This window comes from Centruroides vittatus, unplaced genomic scaffold (assembly GCF_030686945.1).
Source record: "Centruroides vittatus isolate TY-2023 unplaced genomic scaffold, ASM3068694v2 scaffold_1431, whole genome shotgun sequence".
Lineage (NCBI taxonomy): Eukaryota > Metazoa > Arthropoda > Arachnida > Scorpiones > Buthidae > Centruroides > Centruroides vittatus.
Window position 1 is genome coordinate 872565 of NW_027122678.1, and position 24961 is coordinate 897525.

A 24961-nucleotide genomic window follows, 5' to 3' on the forward strand; every position below is an offset into this window, starting at 1 on the left:
ATAAAATGATTAGGATTTTTATAACTTTTAATTTAATTTTTTTATTAAATAATTCTTATCTCATATACACAGGTTTCGTTATTGTTACTCTTATTTGCGTGGATATTGTATCCAGTTTTTGAACAATATCTTATCTTTTTAATTTAAAATATTGTTTTTAATAAGTCTTTAAGTTAAAAATATGTTCAGGGAACACATTTTTATATAATTGTTCAAATCTTTACACGTTCAAGGAAAATTCTGTGAAGATAATGTTATACAGTAGAGGTCATGCCACGTGTTCAAGTGAGGTTATTGTATTTTATTTTAGATTGTTCTTCATCTTAATTTAAAAAAAAAACACGCCTAAAATCATAAATAAGTTAATTAAAGCAACATTATTAAAATTTGAAAATTTTAATTAATTCGTGGTACGGTGGTTGGTTACTATTATGTCATTCCTTTATTTAAATTAATATTTACCAACTCCTGATGAATTTTAAATTAAAATAAATTATTCTGTTGTTAAAATTAAAGAGAATTTTAGTAAAAAAGATTACAGATTTAACATACAATAAGCTGTTCTCATGCGAAATAAGGATTTTGCATAAGAAAATAATTGATTTCAGATGGCAAAATTTAATTCAAATCTATTGTTTCCATTCTCGTACATACGTTTTCAATTTTTTTTAAATGAATACAAAAATATTTTAAGACTATTTTACTAAACTTAAGAGTAATTATGTTTATTTTTATGATAATCTACTGAAAATTAATTTGATGGCATACGACAAAATTAATGTTTGGGCTATCAGCCAAAAAGGGTGCCTCCCGAAAGAACCATAGTCCTTCGACCATGGTTCTCTCCAATGGTTTACGCCTGACCCATTAATAGTGGATCAGGCATAAACTCACGACTAGTATTTAATGCTTTTGTCTACTCAGCCGCTGGTGGACATGTGGAAGATCAACTGTAAAGACAACTGAGATAAATTGATTCTTATCTTTCCAATTTTCTCAACTAAGTTATATACAAATAACTGTAATTCTAATCAATGCCTTCAAAATTTTTAAAGTTTTTTATCTTTCTAATTTAGTAATTGATGAAATTCATTAATTCTCATCACTCATCCTTGCTCCATTGTTGATTCCTCCACATTGAAGCAAGGATGAGTGAAGGGAAACAAAGCCCTGTTTAGTATTGTTCATGATATTATATAGAAATTTGGATGAGATAGAGGAGATCCAGATACAAAGGGAGAACTTGTAAGTACTTATGAAATATTTATATTTATAACAATACTGTTAAATCAGAAGAATATTAAAAAAAAATAGATTTTAATGATTAAATTGCATATGAAAGGTTACCTGGCATTGAAGCCTGAGGCTTATTATTTCAGGTTTGACCAAAAGTTGAAATAGGATCGATAATTCCGATACCGTACTCACTTGAAAAGCCATGGATGTAATCTCAATTTCTTCAACCGGGTGTTCAGAAGCCACTATACAAATTAGAATCTCATGAGGTATCTAGATTGTAGATGAAATTTTGTTTTTTCTTCCATTAATGGGGTTGAAAAACTATGCCATATCCTATATTCAATTTGAGGATTTAATTTAGTTTAATTAAGAATAAAGAAAATTTTAAAAATTTCTAAAAACACATTAGAAGTTAGAAGACACAACGTAAATTGTAGTTTTCACAATTGTTTTTTCTTATCCCTCTCGAACAGTAGTACAACAGAGCATAAAAATAATATAATTAATCGTAAATCGTTTACAAACATATAAGGTCCGCTTTAAAATATTGGAGATGAATGATAAAAAGATTTTAACGTTGATTTTGTAGTTACGCCTATCACGCGACGATTGGTTGACGTATACAACCACTCATCCTATAGAACACTAGAAAAATATATAGGCGTGTCTATAAATGAAGACGGTCTTTTGCTATTAATTAACTTTAAATTTTCCATATAAAGCGAAGGACTGCCTTATTTATTGATTTTACTGAAATTATCACTTTAATAGACTTATCATCATAATTAATCTCTAATCTTAGATGACATAAAATAGAATCAAAATAACTTATTCAAATTGATCAAAAATAATATTTCGATTCAAACTTTATATTAAAAATACAAAATATTATCAAATTTAATTAAAAATTTAAGATTTTTTCGTTGATAATTATTTTGTTATATTTTAAAATCATCACTTTGTTTCCAAAGCATAATATTATTGTATGACGACAGAAAAGAGGAGAAAGAGCAGAAGGAGGAGGAGGAAAGGACGGGGTAGAAGAGGAAGGACAAAAAGAATAAAAAAAGAAGAAGAAAAGAGAAACAGAAAGAAAAAAAAAACTAAGAAGAAAAATTATAATGTTATTCAGAATAGCCCAAAAGTCAACTAACCGTGTTTTTCAAACAATTCAGCGATTTACTTTTTACAGCGATTAACTGATATCCGGGCCATCCTATTATAAAATATCGACTTATAAGCATTTTCTTCTATTTTTATAAACCATTACTAAACTGTGACTATTAAAAAAACTTGAAATTTAGTTAATTATACCTTAATTCTATTTTGAATTATTATCGTGTTCTAGGACTTCCGTATAGTAATAGGACTTATACTAGTGTAATCAATTGGACAAAAGAGGAATCAGTAGTCGAAATTAAAACGGAGTTAATTTAGTTTCAGGTGTTTACCCTGAACATATGTTTAAAAATATATTAAAATTATTATAAGTTTTTTGAATAGAATGAACTTACCGAGTAATAGTTTTGGATAATCATTGTAAACCTGTTGATGAAGGACCAAGGTACAAAACAGATGATCAAGTATAAGTCCTATTACTATACAAAAGTCCTACAGTCCGTGCAGCGAAAGAGTAGACACGAATCAGCCTGAGTGAAAGGGTCTATATCAGATGAAAAGAGATGTGTGAGAGTTGACGCACTAATAAAATTTGTACGAAAAAGTAAAATAATAAAATTATTTACGATAAAAATAGTATAAAAACATTTAAAAATGTAAGACACAAAACACAAATCTCCTTCCATCCCTTTCATCTGATGTAGACCCTTCCAGCTCTGGTTGACTCGTGTCTATTCTTTAGCTGCATTGAATAATAGTTGATGATGATAATTCAAAACCTGAAAATACTTTTTAAAATGTTAATTCTCTCTAAGGAATCATAAGAAAAATTGTAGAAGGAAAATCATAATTGTAAATGCTTTCATTTAAAAATTATAATTAATATTTATTGTTTAAATATCTATCCTATTTAGTATTAAAGTTGTACACCGAAGAAATTTTCTGAGATTATTTTGAAGGGTAAAATAATGAAGTTTTATTAATATTTTCATGCAGACAAATAAATGTTAATTAATTATAATTAATGGTAGTTATTTACTTGTCAGAAGAAATACGAAAAATAATACATTTTTTTAATTGTTCTGTTTTCTTTTTAATGTATTAATATCTGAATATTATTTTTAATTTCAAATTTCTAACGAAAAACTGAAGAAATTCAAAATATTTTAAATTATATTTTAAAAAAATAAATAATAAAATACTTAAATAATTATTCTTTATTTTCAATGAAGAAAGAAAGCAATTAAAAAAATAGAAAAAATAAACTTTTTAGTTGCTTTATAACAAAAAATTTATATTAATAATTGTTTTTTAAATTAATTTTTATATTATAGAAATGAATATTCCATAAAAACCTCGATACAGCGCTCTTTAAATATATTAATTTCCATAAATCTTCGATGAATACAATCAAACTTCGATTTAGAGTCATTAATTGTCTTTGAAATCGGCGCTAAATCGAGTGAAGCACCTCAAACAAGAATAATTATACATGTAATAATGAAATTGGAAGTCACACGATTTAGCAATGATACATTCACAGATACAAATCACAAATCCGTATTTAAGACAAACCTCAATATAGCGCTCTTCTAAATAACGCTATCATCATATAACGGTAATAAATAGGCCCAGTACAGATTTTTTCCCGTAAATGCTCGATTTTGCGTTACTAACAACAAATTACGTGGCAACAAATAATCAGTTATTGGTTACAATATACTCGAAAAGTGAATTTAAACACTGTATATCATTTGTGTCTTCTCTATATCTTTATTTTTATAAGGAATTGGTCAAAATAAATTAAATAATAACAACAATAAATGCAAATTTCGAAGAAAATTACTCAGGTCAATTGAGCGAGGAAGCTGAGATTTTTCTCCAGTCAGAGAAAATTCCTACCCCTATAAAATTAATGTTACTTTTCTATTAACAAAAAATGAAATCTTTAAGGCCTTTTTAAATTCAATAAACAAGCATTTTACGTATTCAATTTGTTAAAAAAAAAGTGCAAAAGGGGACCACTCTACCCTACCCCATTCAAATTACTCCAAAATCACTGAAAAAAAATGTTTGATGAAGCGAAATGTTCGATAATAGTTCAGGAATGATCGTCAGAAGATGGATAGTGTCAGGATCCTGTATTTTTTTTTTGTCTGTGTGTGATTGTCGAGTGTGAATCGATAATGGTTGAAAGAGAGATGCACGTGCTAGTTCAAGTTTTCTATCCGAATCTAAAGCATGGTCCAGTGAACCTTTTCGTTTCTTGTTGCAAGTACCATTGAAACTACTCGTCTTTTCGTTGTAAGTTTTGAATACGATAAAGTTATTCAATGATGGATTGGCACTTTAACAGTCAATTTACCTGATAAAAAATTGTTATTAAAGTTTGCTTTCATTCAAAGTAGTTTAAAACATGTTTTAAAATTCTTTTTTTTTAATGTAATGGTATAGGCTATACTTTATACAAGACTTCGTAATTAACCCTTTTATGTATAGGGAACGGAAAGTAAAACCTGTACTTACACTACACCAGTTGATATACTCGCATACTTACTTCTCACCCGAAAGTGTATATATACAGCTTATATGGTGTAATTCTAGATGTATCTGATTAGTCTATAGGCTAGGCCCTGTATGCTGTGATGATAAATGTATTTAATTAGCCTGTAGAGAAGGACCTTAAGGTTTTGGAACTCAAAATTGTTAAGTCACATGACTTTTGATTGTGTTAATCTCTCTTTCTTTGTTTTCCCTGTATAATTTCTGCAGCAAACTAGTGCTGCAAATTGTTATGTTAATCGTTGTTTTTAATAGTGTATAAGTTTCTTCTATAAAGTGTGACTATATACTTAGGGGCCTAAAGTCAAATAAAACGTAAATCTGACACTCTTACGTAGGTTTTACTAGAAGTGACTTGGTGGTGAAAGGATGAAACACGACTTATCTAGTCAAACAACCCATAAAAATCGCTTTAAACATGATAAATTTAAGAATGATTTCATTGAATCTTCTATACGGTACGCTTCTCCCACTTTTAAACTTGTTTCACGAAGTAAATTCATCACCTATTAAGCATATAATGTGATAAGAAAACTTATATCTTAATATCATTCTCTTATACTTAAATTAGCTTTAGAATAAGATGAAATAATTTAAGTGAATGCCCAATTTAGAAACAATTTATAATACTCACGAATGAGAAAATTTGGAAATACTTTCCTTTCAAATTACTTTTATTATATGTAATTTGAATAATTTATAGTGTGTATCTAGCTAAACAGTACACAAATTAAATATTTCATACAATTTTCAACAGAATTACACGATTTATTTTAATTGGAAGCAGCAAGAAGCTAACAACTTTTGTAAACTAGTCCTGAAAATTTGATGAAATTCTTATCTACCATTAAATTATTAAGGAAGAAACCCTATAGAAAAAACATCAAGATGAATCAAATCAACAAATTTCCAACATAGAAACTGCTTTTTAGTAGGTTTTATACACATTACTGAGGTACAATTTCCTGCAGGCATACAATTTCTGACGAGTTATTTTACAATTGAAAGCGTGAATTATAATACTTTTGTTATTATATAATTGTAATAAACTTAAATAAATTATATCCAGTTATTGTAGGAATTTTAAAAGCATTCCGTGCCACATTTAATGCATTCTTTAAGGTCATGCATACCTCACGGTTGAATTTCAATTGGAGTACATTCATCTTTACGCATTTGTTATTTGGCTAGGAAGCTTAAATATATTTTCTCTTGTTATCTAATAGCAATTTTTAAAAATATAAAAGCGTTATTACGTAATTTAAGAATCGTTTCTATAAATTTTTAATATTTACGTAATATAATTTGATGGTATTAATTACGATGGACCGAAAGTCAGTTACCCACATCTACTATACTACTGGTGGGCTAACTGAGATTTCGGACGTCTTAACTACTGTTAACTGGCTATTTTTTCTTCCTTACTTTTGCTGTTCGCATGAAGATCACACATTCAGCTTTATTATCAGAAAAATATTTAATTGAAGCTGTTGCGACTCAGTGAAGAATGGGATAAAATGGAAGATATGAAAGCCCTTCAATAGGACACGTGTACTATACATAAAATAAAGAGGAAAGATAACAAATCAATCGAACAACGCGTAGAAAAACAACAGAAAACTTGCCCTTAACATAAAACTGTGTTAAAATTCATTTACTTTTGTTTTCAGTATGGTCTTTCAGAGGTAATAACTAAAAAGTCACGCTCTATTTTAATGAAAACGAACTTCTTTCCTTAATTTTTACAGTTTAAAATACTCTAAATGCATTTAATTTAAAGAATTAAATTATAAATAACCGTGAAATTGTATTATTTATTATGATATAGTCTATGTATCCGTAGGGCGACCACAAGAATGGAGATTTGTAAAGAGGAAAAGGGGGGGGTGAGGAACAAAAAAACATAGAGACAACACAGAAATTGAAATAACGATGATAAAAATTGTTATAATAAAGCAAGTTTCATATAATTATTTAAAATTATATTATATTTTATTAGATATTATTACAGTCAAACCTCTAAACAACGACCACCGAGAGGAGATATACAGAAATATATAAAAGATTGATGTTTAAGCTTTTCTTTTAATTAATCATCTGAGTTTTATATACTATAAAATTTGTTTAAAACAGAACCCGAATAAAGCGGAAACTTGTTTAAACGGATTAAATAGGTTTTACTGTATTTAATGTAGATAAAAGGATGAAAAGATGCTACATGTGATAATTAAACTATTAAACTAGTCTGTGATTAGATAGTCAATTATATATATATACTGTATACATACATACAGTATTCTGTACGCGAAATCGTATTTACGTATAAGCTTAGGGCTGTATACAAATCGTAACTGATCGTGAGATAAGGCACCACGAGATATCTTCCGGGTGGGCTTACCATCCGAGAGGGGAAACAAAGTCCCCACAGGTGTTAGACACGTGAGGAGAATCTGGGAAACTCCACGTGACTAGCCCGTTAATGAGATACGAACCCGCAACCAGTGTTTGGTGATTTTATATACTCGGCCATTTTGGGCAAAATATAAAACAAATTAATATAAATGAATAAATTTTGATGGGTTCTTATTATATATAATGTAAATTTGCCCTAATATTTTACTTGTCTAGCATCATCATTAATTGTGTCATGTCTTCGGCTTATCAAACATTGCGCTTATTAACTGCTTATTATTAATTATTAAAAAGTTTTAGATAGGCATTCCCATTTTCATTTATATTGTTAGATAACGCCATCAACTTTAAAAGTACTTGTGAAAGTATCTCCTATTTAATTAAGTTACATCATTTGAATATATCCATTTATTTCTTTTTCTTTTAAATTAATTCAAGTTTATCCAAGTTTTGATTCATGATCCTTCATTAATATCGGATTTCTCTTCTCTATCATCAATCTTTAAGAGCGTATAAAACTGCTTATGCGTTATATAATTAAAAATGCTGTTAATAAACGATCTAATTTCGTAATTAATGGAGTCAGCTATTGGCTCAATGAACAAAACCACGCAATTGAATACCGATAGTTGGTCGTGGGTTCATGATCGCCAACAGGCTGGCTACGTTGAGTTATTCGGGTTTTCTTTACGTCTCTTCTACCTAAAAAGTACAGTTTCCCATACCTTCACTATCTACCACCTAAATAGGGGCCAGTTTTCCATACCTTCACTATCTACCACCTAAATAGGGGAGAATTTCCCATACCTTCACTATCTACCACCTAACTAGGGGCCAGTTTTCCATACCTTCACTATCTACCACCTAAATAGGGGAGAATTTCCCATAACTTCACTATCTACCACCTAACTAGGGGCCAGTTTCCCATACCTTCACTATCTACCACCTAACTAAGGACCAGTTTCCCATATCTTCACGCATCTACCACCAAAATAGGGAACATTTTCCTATATTTTTACATCTATAACACCTAAATTGAAAACAGTTTCCAGTAGGAAAACCTTCCGGAAGGCATCGCTCCTATACGTTTTTTAATCGGGTTTGTTTCTAATGATACTATCTTCATTTACTTTCATGAGGATGAATAATGAGCACGTGTAAAAAAATAAAATAGTTGTGGTGTCTTACATGCGATTTAAAGACGAACTAGAAGGCGAGCCAACTACTTAATTCCTTATAATGACTATTGAAATAAATATATTCTTACAAGAATACTTTGCAGAATCATTATTGAAAGGAGGATAAGTCAAATTTCAGGAAGGACAATTGGCTTTCCTAATCCCCTCCTTGTGGGTATTCTTGAGACAAGTAGAATGATCTCTCACTTTTGGAATTGTGTCCTTTGATTCATTTTTATTAAATACGAAATTACTTGCAATTTTGTCACGAAAAAGACGAAAAACATGAAAACTTTCATGTTTCAGCACTTTATTGGATGCTGTTCTTTGTAATTTATTAATTGTTTTGTTTCTGGTTTATGGCAATGCAACACACGAGTAATCTGCCAAGGATTCTCGGGATTACTTCCGATGGGAATACTGGTCCCTATTTAGGTATTATCCGTACTATCATACTATTTATCTTATCCTTACTATCCCTAGTTATATTATTTTTATATCATATTCTTACAAAACCATCTAAATTTTAGGGTCCTCCCTATTTGGGGCCCGAATAAAATGATTCTGTTGGCATTCTCTCCATCTTAACCCATAAATAGTATTGTATTTATATCATTTTCTTATATTTTTACTTAAAATTTTGCAGACCCTTTTATATCAAGGACCACAGAGAAGTTCTCCGCTGGCTTCTATTCAGGATTGTAGTGTTTCATGTTCACAAATGGAGAATTACCAAAAGTATTAGAGATGTAAATTATAGGATAGGTTTACAAGGTGGAGAGGTACTTTTACTAGCGACATAAATAATACAATAAACGATTTGGCTATAAATAATAATAATCATCATAATAAAAATCAACGTAAGCACATATTTTAACATTTTACAACTTTCCCTACTTTAAATAAAAAGGTAACTTGAAAATTCGCCGTTTTCTCCTCGCTTTTTACACTAAATTACATCAAAAATGCACTTAATTTATTATCATTTTTTAATTCTTTTTATATAAAATATTTTAAATTAAAAACACAAATTAATAAAATCATTACAAATTTAAAATCTGAATAATAAATTAAATTACAACGTCAGATGATTATTTTCCTTCGTCTCCTTAACCTATTATATAATTTTATTACTTATAATTACAGTCGAACCTCACCTCTAAGCGACGGCCAGTTCTCTTTTACGTTACCGTCAGTGGCCGTTGTTCACAGGTTTGGCTGCAATATAATTAACTAAAATTTACTGTATTATTTAAGAAATTTATTACTTACGAAATAATTCGATGCGATATACACAAGTTTTACAGTTCTTAAGTAAAAACTTAAGTAAAATAATAATTTACTTAAGTTTTTTCGATTTTCTTTATGTTCGTGCCGCCCTAAATAGAAGCCAGTTTCCGAAATATATATTTTCAAGGATGGCATCCCCCTTGGCAGATTGCCCACGTGAACCGTTGCCATAACCAAATTAAGTAAACCAAAGCAAATATACCTATGAATACAGTTTTGGCAAGTATTCAAGACAATGCATTAATTTCATATTTGATCATCGTTTAATCAATTTATTGATTTGTTATATCAAAGAAGTTCCAAATTTTATAACGCTTCTTTAGTGACTGTTAAATGCAAGTTAAACACAGCATTTAATTAATTGATTTCGTCTTTAATCGCCGTTTTTTTATTGGCTATTTATATCGACTAAATCAATGTAATGATGACTATTAATTCAAGAATGAGTATTGTAACAAGAAAATATAAACCAAAGTTTGTATTTTCTTGTTAAACATTTTAGACGACAAATTTAGTAGTAGTAAAAAACAATAACATCGATAGTTGGTCGCGGGTTCGAACTTGCCAGCTTGTTGTTCACGTGGTGTTTTCTAGGTTTTCTTTACATAAATAGGAGACGGATAATCATCGAAGGAGGTCCCACTAGTGGCTAAGTGGATAACCCCATTAAACACCGGTAGTTTGGTCGCGGGTTCGTACCCCAGTCACGTGGAGTTTTCGAGATATCTCGTTAATTATCCAACACTTGAATAAGAGCCAGTTTCTCATAGAAAGTGCTCCCGGAAGAACCCATCCCTTGCCAGGTCACCCACATGTTGTATTGCCTTATCCCATCAAGCTAATTCAATTGACATATAATTAAAAATAAATTAACCGTAGATTTTATGATGTTGACGTATTTAATGGTAATTTCTAAACAAAATAAAAAACCTTACTTTTCCATCAAGTTCAATAATTCAAATATGTAAACATCAATATCCTGAATACACAACTTGTTACATGTTCTCGTTAATTTTCACTACGTAATTAATGACGTAAACACTTAAAATGTTTGCTGTCCCATGTTTATTTCGTAGCCATATTAGTTATACTTTCTTTAGGATTTAAAATATAAGAAATAAATTGCCACTGGCAAACTTAATGAATTCAATAGTTCCATTAAAATCAATGCTTCTAATTATAGTAACGAGTACATTAGTCTAAAATTCAATTAAAAACAATATTGACGCCTTACTAATAATGTAGTTTATCTAAAAGAATGAAGAGTGTTTGCAACAATTAATTACTACTATATAAAATCAACTTTTCCATCGTCTAGAAAGCAACAAGAGGCACTTTAAGGCATCATCCATATCGTATCGACCGAATTATTCAAGCTAATTATAATGGTTAAATGAATAGAACATAATTAACACTATTATAAACTTATGAGTCATTATGGGTACATTTTGCTTTATAACTTTATAATTTACCACATATTTCTAGTTTAATGATATACCGCAAGGGAAACATGGGCGATCTGCCTTCTCGGAAGACTTTCTGTAGGAAATTGGTCCTTATTTAGGTGTTAGACACGTGAAGAAAATTTGAAAAACTCCACGTAGCTAATCCGTTGGTGAGGAGCGAACCCGCGACCACTATTCCGTGAATAAAACAAGGAAAATACCATGTTTCCAATCGTTAGTTAAGGTACGAACCCGCGACCGTCCAACAGCGTTCAGTTTTCTTATCGACTCAGCCATCAGTGAAAATTTACCATCAGAGGCCGAGTGCATAAAACCAGTCAACACTGGTAGTTAGTCGTGGGTTCGTGAATGGCCAACGGGCTAGCCACGTGGAGTTTTCCGGGTTTTCTTCACTTTAATAACACATAAACAGTGGCCAATTTTGCGTAGAAAGTGTTCTCCTCATCGGCCGATCACCTTTGTGTGGCGATGCCGTAAACAAATGAACAATATACCTACTACCCCCCTTTACAGCTGAATTTTCTCTCTTTTTTACACAATATAAGCGTAAAAACGGGGTAAATTTCTGTTAATAATGAAGAGAAGGAGGAAGCGGAAGAGACCAAAGCTGAGATGAAGGGATGGATACGTTGGCAGAAGATTTAAGATGAGGATGGAGGAGGGAGGATATCCTGGTTACGAAGAAATGGACAGTGCTGACCCCGCAAAACATGGAGAAAAGCAGGAACAATAAAGAAATTTTTTATAATAATTTATTTAAAGTTCCGACATATCAATTTGTGATTAGCATTTTTAATAGGATGTCAAAGCCGTCTGATCTTAATGATTTTTAAATCGATCTTAATGACGTTTAAAGTTATTATATTCCTATTTTTAATTGATAAATTAGTTACAGTATAATTCCAAATCATTTTTTAATGTAATAAATGAAATATTAAATAAAATTTCATTTAAAAATTGCGGAATATTAAAAATTTGATTAATGTAAAGCTGCTGTCAACGTCATTTGTAATAATAATAAAATGCTTTTAAAGTTAAATATTAAATTTAAAATTTAATTTAAAATATTTTATATGTTTGATAATTAAGGAGATTTTCTTAAGATCTTTCCGTTAATTATAAGTTTTAAGATAAAATAGAATTGCTTATGATCGTGACGATGCTCCTGCTGCTGCTGCTGATGATGATGATGATGCTATTGATGATAACGATTAAATATAGAAGCAAAATTAAAAGAAAATACTTTAAAATAATACAAATTGAAATCTAAATACAGTTAAAATATGCTGTTTTCTCTCATCCGTTCTAACCACAGGAAGACAATTAATACAGGCACAGTCGACCATTGAGGCCTATAGATGGGCTTCAATGGTCGAGTGCCGTATGTAAAAGTCCTTTTGAAACAGAGTTCTTGTATAAAAGACTGCAGATTTAATACGTATTTAGTCTTTAGCTATCGTTTACTATTTCTAAATATATATATTTTCATCATTAGACTTTTAAATTTTCGAAAGAAAATGTACTTTTGAATGGACAGAAATCGAATTTAAAATGACAAAATTGCAAATTCGAATAGGAGGGAAAAATATAAATTTTATATCGATTGTGTTTTACACTATTTATAAAGCTGTAGACTAGAAATCGTATAGAAATTTATTATTAATTAATTAAATTAAAAGATGGTTAATAATTGCAAGCCGGCATCAAAATAGCTCGTATTGTCGTATAAAAGTGTCTTTAAAGGTAAACTTTATAATATATTTAATTATTTAAGTGATGAAAGAGACTTTTTATTATTCAAAAAACTAATTACATCCGTAAAATAATTATTTATTTATGAAAATTTTCTCAAATAAAAGTCGAATGAATTGAATTCTGCTTTAATTCAAATTAAATCAACGTGAATTCTTCCTCTTCTATTCATATTATTCATAATACTTTAATATTAACTCCACTTTTTCATATTAAAAGTAAGAAACTTTGGTTAGAATACGAAGAAAAATATTCATAAAATTAATTTTAAAAAAATAAATTTAATAAATCTCCATGCAATTGAATGTAAGCGTATGATAAAGATGATTTTTTAAAGACTTTAATTATAAAATAAAATATTATTATTCTTATTTCATATTAAATTAGCATATAAACTTAAAAATATAATAATTTATTAATTTGATAATCAAGTTATCTTGACGATAATTTGAAAGATAAAACTGAAATTTTCATTTAATAAGTAACAATTTTCTGAGTAAATGGCTTGTTGCAATTACTTAAAATTGTTATTGCTCTTATAATGTTAGCAATTTTTTAATTAAAAAGAGTTATTTGATACATTTTTTTTATGAATTTTTCTTTTAGAAGATTGGGTTTGTTAAGATATAGAGACATTTATTTAGTGTACGCCAAACCTTAAATCAAGGAACTACGTGCTGAAACGTCTTCAAGACGGTTTAAGTCCTCATCATCAGCAATCACAAATAAACTTATTAGAACAAATTTATATTCAAATGTTTAAGAATTATATTCATTTTTATTACAAAACTTTACGATTATTCTTTACTTTCTACCCTATATATTAATTGTTCTTTAACTGAAAATCATGCTAAATTACTCTTATGATTTACCCACTCTTTAAGGAAGGTTCGTTATTTACTTTATATTTACTAAATCTTTCTGACTTCATTACAATTTACAAACTTTCACTAATTCCTCTTCATCATCCCTCTTCACTACTTTTTAATCGTCTCCTCCTCACATCGTTTCAATGTTCCTATACCTTAGTCTCTAAGGTTCTTAACTATTGATCCTATGTAATAATTGTTTCTATATTCACCCTTTTTTACTTTCACAGTGTATAAGATCGAGTTGATAAGCCTGGAAGAAGAGCAAATCAGTTAGCCTGTTATTAATTATTAGTTACGATTTATCTTAAAAGAGAAGCTTTCTAGATGACTTCTAAGTAAGGTAAATCTTCTTGAAGACGTTTCAACACTTGAAAGCAAGTGCCTTCTTGATAAATCAAAGAGCTACTTGGCTAACAAGGAATCGTTTTTTCCTTCATTGTTTCCTTTTTTTCTGTGTTAAACAGTGGGTTTTTTTATTTACTTCTTTGCTGTTTTGTTGAATAGGGTTTTTAACACAAAAAATTTGCTCCCTTTTGGAAGAATTTTTCCGTTTATTCAAGGTTTCCGTTTTTATCAAATTCCGTTTTGAACAGGTTTTACTATATATACCATCGTTTACAGTTGATTGAGAACGTTTAGTGAAAGTGTAGAATGAATAATAAATTAGTTGTTAAGCAAGATTTCAGTGTGGGCGATGATACGTGTGTTGTACAAGTTGTACAATTTTCATACTTTTTTCATTTATTTTTGTATCTCTTGTAACAGGACAGATGATACAAGCGAAGGGCAGAAACAAGGGACTTGCATGTATACGATTCAGATCAATTGAGGAGTTCTGAACCAATCTTTTATAAAATATATATATATATTTCCCAAAAAATTCCCTCGAAGATAAACGTCTGAAGTCAATACTGTACACGGGGCTCCAAACTCAAATTTGCCTAGGCCCCATTAATCTATAATGTGCTACTAAAAGTAACCCACCAAATTAATATTTAAATACGTATTTTTCTACTTTTACAATTTGCATTTATTGTCGTAGGAAAGAACGAAAGCGAATAAAAACACGCAGAAAGAACCTATAACTACTCCAAAATTTTGGGAGTGTGCCAAATGTTACAGGTCTTGCTTAAGGTTTTAAGAAAAACTAGAGGAGCATCTTCTCAAACATGGGCGTAAATTACTTTAATATAACTACTATTAAAATAAATTCGATTTTACAAAATCCATTCGATGGAAAAAAACATCCAGCAACCAGTTACGTAACTTTCCCGGCAAAAAAACTTAAAATTGTGTGCAATAAAAAATTGTAAATTCTAATAAAGAGTAAAATCGTCATTAAATACTACCCTACTGAAGATACACCTGAACCCCTTTATCTTCCCACCCCATCGACCTTTAACCACCAAAATTTAACGTCAATGACCCTAATATCCCGTTCGCACCGAGCATTTCAATCTAGATTGTGACCAAGATCGACGACTATGCCTTGGTGCAACCTCCCTTCGACCTTTTCAATCTCGACTGAAACGAGGTTCAATCGCGATTGACTTAAGAGAGTTCTTGAAACTAGATACAGTCATAAGAGAGATCCCACAATCCCATGCGTGCGAGAAAATACAAGATGGCGGCGGAACACGTGTCGAGCTATCGACAGAGAAATAAAAAAGATACTGTATTTGGAGAGACGATGACATCTGTCTATTATTAGATAAATGGCAAGAAAAAGTACTGTATTTATTTCTAATCAAAACTTCCATTTTGTTTATTGGTGTTCGTGACTTACCGCGTAGTTATGTCAGTTTTATCATCGCGTATAATAGCCGGGTTGTTCTCAAGCAGACTGCCTGTGACTGTGCTTTCGACTAGCGACAGTCACAATCCAGATTGTAGGTAAATCGAGATCGAAGTGAGTCGTGGATTGTGTGAGAACGTAGTATAACACACAAACCTCCCTGAAAAATTTCAGAAATTTTCGACAAGAGCACGAGCGTTATTAAGCTTATTATTAATAGGTGAACAATATGATGCCCCCACACACTAACATCCATACACAGAATAAAACCCCCAAATTTGTTTACATTTTTCGACGTTTCAATGTCCACCAGTTTAAAATGTAAAAATCTTGGAGAATCGTTTTTTGACCGATTGTCATACTTTCCCTCTGCTATAAAGTAAAATAGCAAACAAGAAAGCTCAGGAAGGGAAATTTCTCTATGCCTGTGGATTCCTCGATCTCTTTATGTACCCTAATAAATATACACTTATATATTTACAATTTTTGTAATATAAAATGCTTGTTTTTAAATTAATTTTAGGCTGTAAATTCCTTAAAATCTAAAACACCAGTTCGCTAATTAAGAAAGAAGTATTCTTACATCCATATTCGGCGTTAGTTAACGAGAACAGAATAAAAGTATTGTTTAACGAGGAGAGGAAATCGTAAACTATTGAAAGCTGATAGAAGAAAAAGTTTTGATTAAAAACTTCCTGTGACTTTACTTCATTCTTTATTTTATATAAGGTATAGATTCATAACACCGTGACAAACAGTATAAACAGAGTTTAAGATTTCATTCAAAATATATTTTAAAGATAACAACACTTTGTATAATGAAAGATTTCTTTCACTATACTAAGATCGTTAGAAAGGGATTTTCTGAATTTCCTTTCTCATAATATCGAATTTGTTATTCCAGGAAGATTTCCTTTTATAAAAATCTGTTAAAGAATAAAGTAATAAATGTAAATTTTATAATTTTAATATTTTTAAAAAAATATTTAAGAAAAAAATTGTAATTTTTAAAAATAATATTTTATTAAAGTTGTATAAGTAGGCGGAGATAAATCTACAACGGTCCATTTCCATTTTATCAGCCAATTAGTAGAGAGATAACGTATCGTCATCCAATAATCTTTGAAACGTAATTCGAACGATATCTAAATTATTTCGCAGAAGACTGCCAATGTTTGTTTTATTCTTTTAGAAACTTCTTTAAAAATGTTCCCTTCTGTACGGTTTCTAAAATTTATTATACCTATTTTAAAGTACAAATTTCGGTTATACGATTTATTAAAACTCTATTATTTGTATTTTTTTAAATGTAGAAATATGTAGAATGTCCAAAAATCGGTTAACCACGTTTTATTTTAAAGGTTATAATTTATTCTGTTCTAATTTGTGTTTAATGTAGTTTTCTTAAAGTAGTTCTTGAACAACTTTTTGTAAAGAATAATAGAGAGTTTGAATAAGATAACAATAGGTTAACCGTCTTTTGGGTCATCATTTATATAATTTTATTCCATAATTAGTAACTGATAAACGTATTATATTCTGCATTAAATAGACAGATAAGTGCCTTGAATAGTGTCAAACAGTTTTGATTATCGAATGCGTCATTCTTGTTATAATATAACCTAATTATGAGGCAACAATAAACAATAAAGTTAATTTACTTACAGATGTTAAAATTTACGATAAAAATACCCGTTAAAGTTCATCCTCGTGTTAAATTACACAGTAAATTTTTATGTTTTAGAGTAGGTGGTGACAAAATTCCAAATTCCGTAAAAGCTTTGGTTTTATTACCGACACAAAATAGTAAATTTCCAAATTCAAGATTGACAATTGATACTAAGAGAGGTGCAGAAGTTTTATAGAAATAAATGAGTAGCCTGAAGCAGAAACACATGGATATGACGAGACAGACATCTTCTTAGTCTCTTACGATAAAGAAATTTCACATTAAGATAGAAAAACTACAGATTTTTTTTATCATTTAACGTGCTCGTCTCATTCCTTTATAACTGAATTTACATTGTAAAATGGAGTCATACAGGGTCAAACCTCTAAACGAAGTCCACTGATCACAACATAATAAATTTGCCACTGTTCGGAGGTTATTTTGTACGCATTTTTGTTCAGTAAAAAGTTCTTGAAAGAATGAATGCTGTTAAGAGGTGCCCGTCAATAGAGGTTGGACTGTATGGTAACCTCTGTGTTCATTTACAAGAAGAACAAAAGTGACCGTCGTTCAAAGGTAACTGTTATTTGGAGTTTATGAAAGCTTCTGATGAAATTATCGCCGTTTAGAGGTGTCCGTCAACGGAGGTTCTACTGGAAGAAGAAAAGTAGAAAATAATCGGATGTATTCGCAATTTTTTCGAAATATTTTTAAATTTCTTCTAATAAAAACCTTTTTATTATAAACTTCTTAAAGTTTTAAAGTAGTTTTTTTTTAAAATAAAATTTAAAGCAAAATGCCTCGACTAATGCCACAAGATATAGAAATCGTATTGATTCGATTTTTAACTTTTAAGAAAAAACAAAGTCAAATAATACGGATTAAATAAGAAAAATCAAAATACTTTATATTTGCCATTAAACAAAACATATTATTAAAAATTATTTAAAATAAATTAGATCATTAATTTTAAAAAAATGTATCTGATTGAAGTGATTAACTTGTTAAAAATCTTCAGAATAAGTTGAAAAAATTGACGTTTATTCATTATAATTAAGTGCTTTTCAACTTAAAATAAATATTTTTAATTTAAAAAAGAAAAGGAATATTATTCTATTAATTTGAAAGATCATAAATAAACTCTTTTTTACACTTATGCCGATATGCAATGCTTCGATTGAAGTAAAAAAGGTTGAAAGGTTTAATTAAAACTCTTCTTCTTTTTTCTTTTCTGAATTACAAGTTTATATAATAAAAATATAATGCAAATTTTCCTTTTATATAATAGATGTTTTGTTAGAAATTTAAAAATCAATAAGGTAATCTTAAATTATTAATTTTTTTATAAGAGAAAGAACAGGCTAAAAGTGTATATGAGATTCGCAACAAGTAGATCGCGATCACCGAGACGTTTAGCGCAGCATTACCACGTCGTTAAGTGTTTCTAGTGTAAATTAGCGTATTTACTTATATTCAGATGATAAACACTGATCATCTAATTATCATCTTCATAAGTTACTTCTTCAATTATTCCTTTCATCTTCCTCATCACTTACTTATCTTCCTTATTACTCAGATTTCTTTGTATTGTACTGTACAATAATTAGAAATGTTAGTTTTTTCTTTAATAAATAAACATTTTGTATTATCATTCGCCATTTTATTATATTTTTTACGCATTTTTATACAAATGCATAATTTTTAGTGTTAAATTAAAGTATATCTGAATGCATAATGATATATTCGAGGTGTTATACATTCAGACGAAGCGTAAGGTATAAGTAAATGTAATTATAATGTACTGTACCTTAAGCATGATTAAAAACAAAATTTACGAGAAAAATAATAAAAAATAATCGAAAAACATTTATTTTTTTCGTAAATTTCGTCTAGATTTTCTGTAAAAACACATAAATCATCCCAACCTTTGAGTAAATGTAGGCTTGACGATGACAAACGTTATATTTTCCCGCTTCAGTTTACAGACCTATATATTCCCATTGTTGTCAGCCTGTCTGTCAGTTTCCCCTATGTTAATCTGGAAGAGGGAGATGGATACATGAAAATCCAGACCAGATATGAAAATCTTAGGGGCAGGAATCCCGATTAACTATATACGAACTTCCGGTCTGACCGGAAATCACGTGATTTTTACAAATATATATAATACATTGTAAAATTAGGCTTATATAAATCTAATTTATATAATAAAACTTAAAAGAATTTATAAGTATTTAACATATTCTATTGTATTTATCTCTGCTAATATACAATCATCATAGAAATCATTAAGGAAATTTAGAGAAAATTACGTAAAAGAAAAATGTAACATCTGCTTGAATTAAAAAATTTGTTATACGGATATGCTTAATACAGTCGAACCTCCCAATGACGTCCATCTCTAAATGGCGGCCAGTAAATTAGTATTATTATTAGAGTGTAGAGACTACTCAATAGTTTAAGCTGAAGGAAGGAAGATAGTTAGGTGATGACAAGAAATAAGAGCATGGAGACAAACCTAGAAAAGATAAGAGGGAGGAGACACATCTAAATAAGAATTTAGACTAAAGAAAGAAAGAGTGAGGGGATGAGAAAGGATAAGAGAGAGGAGACAAGCCTACATACGTGTTTAGACTGAAAAAGGAAGAGAGTGAGAGGATGAGAAAGGATAAGAGAGAGGAGACAAGCCTACATACGTGTTTAGACTGAAAAAGGAAGAGAGTGAGAGGATGAGAAAGGATAAGAGAGAGGAGACAAGCCTACATACGTGTTTAGACTGAAAAAGGAAGAGAGTGAGAGGATGAGAAAGGATAAGAGAGAGGAGACAAGCCTACATACGTGTTTAGACTAAAAAAGGAAGAGAGTGAGAGGATGAGAAAGGATAAGAGAGAGGAGACAAGCCTACATACGTGTTTAGACTGAAAAAGGAAGAGAGTGAGAGGATGAGAAAGGATAAGAGAGAGGAGACAAGCCTACATACGTGTTTAGACTGAAAAAGGAAGAGAGTGAGAGGATGAGAAAGGATAAGAGAGAGGAGACAAGCCTACATACGTGTTTAGACTAAAAAAGGAAGAGAGTGAGAGGATGAGAAAGGATAATAGAGAGGAGACAAGCCTACATACGTGTTTAGACTAAAAAAGGAAGAGAGTGAGAGGATGAGAAAGGATAATAGAGAGGAGACAAGCCTACATACGTGTTTAGACTAAAAAAGGAAGAGAGTGAGAGGATGAGAAAGGATAAGAGAGAGGAGACAAGCCTACATACGTGTTTAGACTGAAAAAGGAAGAGAGTGAGAGGATGAGAAAGGATAATAGAGAGGAGACAAGCCTACATACGTGTTTAGACTAAAAAAGGAAGAGAGTGAGAGGATGAGAAAGGATAATAGAGAGGAGACAAGCCTACATACGTGTTTAGACTAAAAAAGGAAGAGAGTGAGAGGATGAGAAAGGATAATAGAGAGGAGACAAGCCTACATACGTGTTTAGACTGAAAAAGGAAGAGAGTGAGAGGATGAGAAAGGATAAGAGAGAGGAGACAAGCCTACATACGTGTTTAGACTGAAAAAGAAAGAGAGTGAGAGGATGAGAAAGGATAAGAGAGAGGAGACAAACCTATATAAGGATTTAAACTGAAGAAAAAAAGAGAATGAGGGAATGAGTAGAGATAAGAGGGAAGAGACAAGTCTACTCAAGGCTTTAGGTTGAAGAAGGGACGAGAGTGAAAAAGAGGATAAGAAATAACTCAGTAAGATACTGAGTAGAAAGATGAATGAGAAAGTATAAAAATATACACGATATTTATTGAGCATTGTTAACCGTCACATATAGTGTCTATGTATATAAATAACAACTCACATGCAGTAACCAAGCAACAGTTTATATAGGCCTATCATATCTGAGTATTAATTCTCAGAAAAATACGGTAAAGCGGTATTTAAATTGCAGCATTAATGCTTAAAAACAGTATTTATGCTTATTTTAATTTTTAAAATAAGTATATAAGGATAGATCTTTCCTACAACATACACAAATTATATTATTATTTTATCAATAAAAAATTAAATTTATCAAATACAATTTTTCGTAATAAAAACATAAAAAATATTTAATAAAACGCATTAAAATTATATAACAAAAATCACTTAAGATTATTTTAAAAATGAATAAATTTATATTACACGATTCTATTTCGTAATGCATAATAGTGAAAAAATAGAAAAATTCAAGTAGAAACTTTAGTAAACTTCAGATTTCCAATCAGAGAATAGAGGGAGTTTCGGGAGTTGCATCCACTATCCAATGCTAGAGAAGGACGAGTATTGGGGATATTCTGTTAGTTGCAGCTCTGAGAACACGTCAGATGGACGAGGAAATGGCAGGCAACGATACAGATTGGGAAAAGAATATTACAGTAACGGATACTTCCATTATAAATATAGAAGAACAGATACGTCTGATACTGCTTTATAGTATCATATTTTTATTAGCTATCGTAGGGAATGGACTAGTTATAATAACTTTAGCTATAAATAAGAGAATGAGGACCGTGACAAATGTATTCCTTCTTAATTTAGCAATTAGTGATCTTCTTCTTGGTGTTTTTTGCATGCCATTTACATTAGCGGGTGTGCTCTTAAGAAAATTTATCTTTGGTGAAGTCATGTGTCGACTCATCCCTTATTTACAAGGTATGTTTCTAACATTTATATTATATAAAATATTTAAAATTGTAATTACTATTGTAGATTATAGAATATGTTTTAAGTTTATTTTTTATTTGAAAAGTTGTTTTTAGCATGGTTTATTATTTAAAATGCAATTTTTTAATAAAATAAATTAGTTGATTTAAACGTAAAATCTTGACGATTTATTCTTAAAAGTTTCCTGTATTTTTTATATTTACTTTTAAATAATTACTAATTTGTGTTCCTTTTGTTTAAAATATGTTTATTTGATATAAAAAGAACTTTTCAGATTAATTCCTAAAAATTTAGTTACGTTCTTTCTTAAATATTCGTTTATTTTTCGATAAATTCGATTAATTTACTATTAAAAATATGTTGATTAATTACTGAAATTTATTGATAATCAGTACATTTCTAACAGCAAATTTTAATTTAATTAAGATTAAATGTTAATCTATTCTTAAAAATTTATTAATATTTTCCTAAAAATTTACTAATTTTTCTTGAAAAGTTGACCATTTATTATTAAAATTTTATTAAATTTTTAATAATAAATATTTGCACTTTTTTGTTTTTGCTAAAAAAAGAAGTATTATTGATAAAAATCTGCATTTTCTTTTCTTCCTTTTAAAAATTTATTATTTCATTATTAAAAATTCCATAAAAATTTCATTTATAAAATCTACTTTAAAAATAAAAATAAATATTTAATAGCATAAATGTTTTTATTTTTAACGCTAATATTTAAATTTTTAATAATTTATTTTGCATTTTTATCCTTTTAAATCTAGAAAATTTGCATTTTTGAATCCTTTTTTGGGGTTTTTTAAATTGTTTTAATCGAAATATCATTACTACAATACATTTTATTGTAATTAAATTGCGTTAGTTTCTCATTTCTTCTTCATTTCCCTAATCTCTTCTTATATTGAATTCTATAAATAAGTAATTAATTAATCCAAAAAAAAAGTCACCTAAACTTTAACTAAATTAACTTAATCTAGTGAAAACTTTCTGTTAATCATGATTAAAAACTTTTTGAAATATACGATTTAATTTTTGTTTTAAGATTAAAATAATTAAAGACATTTTCTTCGCTGTAGATTAAATTTTCTATACCTATTTTCTTACTGTGCATAGTTTATAATACAGTCAAACCATTCACGGGAATATAAATACGAGGAAATATATGAAGATTTTAATGCACTTTTATGTATAATTAACAGAAAATATGCACAGAAAAGGCATACAGAGTGCACCTTGACCTCTGAGGAATGATAAAGAATATTTTGAATTTCAGAAACACCTCAAATTTAAGAGGAACACCAATTTTTAAGAAGCAGCTTGAATTAGGAGCAGTATGATGCTCAAGAGAAGATTCCAAGATGCAACCTCGTTAGTAGCATACATCATAATTAATTCCTCAAAAATGCTAATTAGGAACTGTACAAATTAATGTATAACAACTATAATTACAATTAAAACAATCCACATTTAATAAATAAATTAAAAAACATTACACAATACTGAAGGGTATTTAAGAAAGTTCGTATTTATTCTTCGCTTAGAGTATGCGTTAATGTGTATCTTGAACGGTTCTTAAGGATTTAATTAAGGTAGAATTAATAAGTTAAACGTAAATACCTCCAATTGTTCTAGTTAAATTAATAATTTGGAGAGTCATTAACAATGAAAAATCATTTGTTTTGAAGTAAAGTAGTCGCAAATATGTCGCTTCCTCATAGAAATTTTCAACTGTAAACTCGTTTATTAGAAGTCAAAAGCAGATAAACAACTATATATCTCTTCTATTACCGGTTAAGCATTCACCTTCTGTTGAACATTAAATTCTCCTGAGAAACTAATCGATAATGCAACTTCCGTCTCGAAACTAATGACGCTTGAATCTTCTGTTGTATTGAGATTAAAAGCTGAATTTTCACCTTGAAATTAAAGATAATTATCGATTAATTATGCTTAAGAATTCACTTAAAATGTACTTTCTGTCTAACGATTTAGTGCTGCATTGCTGTTTGCAGAATCAAGTTCACTATGGCAGTTTTACGTGGTGTAAAGTTACTGAAGTGTTCGTGATTTGAAGTACACTACAACTGTATAAACTGTTGGTTTAATATATTTTTCATCTAATGATTTAGTATTTGTAGAAGCACTAATATCAAGTGCACTACAGCGGTGTAAGATTACTGAACTGTTCTTGATATCAAGTACACTATAACTGATATAAACTGTTACTTTAACGTGTTTTACATCTAATGATTTAGTATTGCATTGCTGCTTGCAAGAGCACTTGATATTAGTATCGAGTACACTACAACAGTTTTACATATTACTGAAGTTTTATTCATTTCAAGTACACTACATGAATTTAAGCTGTTGGTTTACTTATCTAAAAATACATCACATATCAAGTACACAATAATAATTCTATAAAGCGTTTGATTTTTCTAGTGTACTCAGATTTATTTATTATATATAACAATGTGTTACGATATTATAATGGGACTACAATATGTTATATTAAATGCACTCTAATGGATCAAGAAGTGTGTATTTGATAGATTTTAATTCGGTCTATCTGATATATACAGTTAATAACAATACAGAAATTGTCTTAGAGAACAAATTATTAAATTGTTTGTAGTTTATCTCTCAATTACATCACAATTACTTCTAAAATAACTAGTATTTCAAGTGTATCTGATATCAAATTCATTACAGTAGTTTTAGTAAGTTCAAACTTGAATATAGTTGCAGATATTGTAATAAAATTGTGAATTACATTGAAACTGTGTAAAACGGACTCGTACGATGCCGAATATTTATTCCAGTTGGGCAGGTTTCCGTTTTAAGCAGGTTTTTTAAACACATAAGTTCGTACTGTTCCTAAAAAATTCGTTCCGTT

The 24961-nt window shown here is 29.5% G+C and overlaps 2 protein-coding genes across 2 annotated transcripts in view; both read left to right on the forward strand.

Moving 5' to 3' along the window:
* Positions 1 to 24961, forward strand: part of LOC136986986 (uncharacterized) — a 461301-nt gene that overhangs the window by 294494 nt on the left and 141846 nt on the right. The window lies entirely within an intron of this gene.
* Positions 21708 to 24961, forward strand: part of LOC136987008 (cholecystokinin receptor type A-like) — a 39263-nt gene continuing 36009 nt past the window's right edge. The window contains exon 1 of the mRNA XM_067284644.1: positions 21708 to 22041. Coding sequence (XP_067140745.1) covers positions 21714 to 22041 — 328 coding nt within the window. The 5' untranslated portion in view covers positions 21708 to 21713. The remainder of the gene's footprint in view (positions 22042 to 24961) is intronic.